The sequence below is a fragment of the Egretta garzetta genome, unplaced genomic scaffold (assembly GCF_000687185.1).
Source record: "Egretta garzetta isolate BGI_Z169 unplaced genomic scaffold, ASM68718v1 scaffold108, whole genome shotgun sequence".
Lineage (NCBI taxonomy): Eukaryota > Metazoa > Chordata > Aves > Pelecaniformes > Ardeidae > Egretta > Egretta garzetta.
Window position 1 is genome coordinate 8,415,165 of NW_009260614.1, and position 743 is coordinate 8,415,907.

The 743-nt window shown below is 68.1% G+C and overlaps 1 protein-coding gene across 1 annotated transcript in view; it reads right to left on the minus strand.

Annotated features, from left to right (window-relative positions):
- The window catches only part of SEZ6 (seizure related 6 homolog), a 10,709-nt gene that overhangs the window by 4,647 nt on the left and 5,319 nt on the right, over window positions 1-743 (minus strand). The window contains 2 exon segments of the mRNA XM_035900563.1: window positions 398-531; window positions 604-743. The exon segment at window positions 604-743 is cut by the window's right edge and continues 54 nt beyond it. Coding sequence (XP_035756456.1) covers window positions 398-531; window positions 604-743 — 274 coding nt within the window.

Below are 743 nucleotides of genomic sequence, written 5' to 3' on the forward strand. Positions count from 1 at the left end.
GGGTTCGCGCGGGGGGGGGCCCCCCCCCCAGCCTCTGCTCCTGGCTTGTGGCTCCAGGCTCTGCACCATGGCATCGCACCCGCCGGCGTTGCTTACACCTCCTCCATCAGCACCTCATTAATTAAAGTCCACATCACTGCTTCTGTGATTGGTGCCAGCCATGGTGGCTGGTGGGCACAGGGCTCCCACCAGCCCACGTGCCTGCATCCCTGCCCCAGGGCCCAAGGGTGGGCGATGCCCTGAGCTGGCTCTCCTGGCTCGGGGACACGGGGACGAGGACCGGAGCACCTCTCCGCCGCACCGTGCATGGCCACGCAGCCGCGACACAGAGCAGGGGACAGGCCACGCTTGCCCACCAGCACTCAGCACCCTATCCCACCCGCAGCCCCCAGCTCACCTTGAGCTCCACACCATAACCAGGGTAGACGGAGACAGTGTAGGTGCAGTCCAGGCTGCCATCATAGGGGACAGTGGCTGGCTCCGGGGACACCAGCCAGCCCTCAGGGCCCGCCAATGTCCGGTTGCAGGGGGCTGGTGACAGAGGAGACCCCGGCTCAGCCCCGCTTCACCACAGCTCCCCCCAGCTCCCTCCCCGGCGCTCACCTGGCCCCTGCAGCATGGTGACAGTGGGGGTGGTGATGGTGGAAGTGGTGGTGGTCCCCTCCTCATCCCCAGGGACCACGGTTGCCCCGGCATGGGGTCCCAGAGATGTGCTGGGGGTGGCGGGTGGGCAGCTGGGGGAC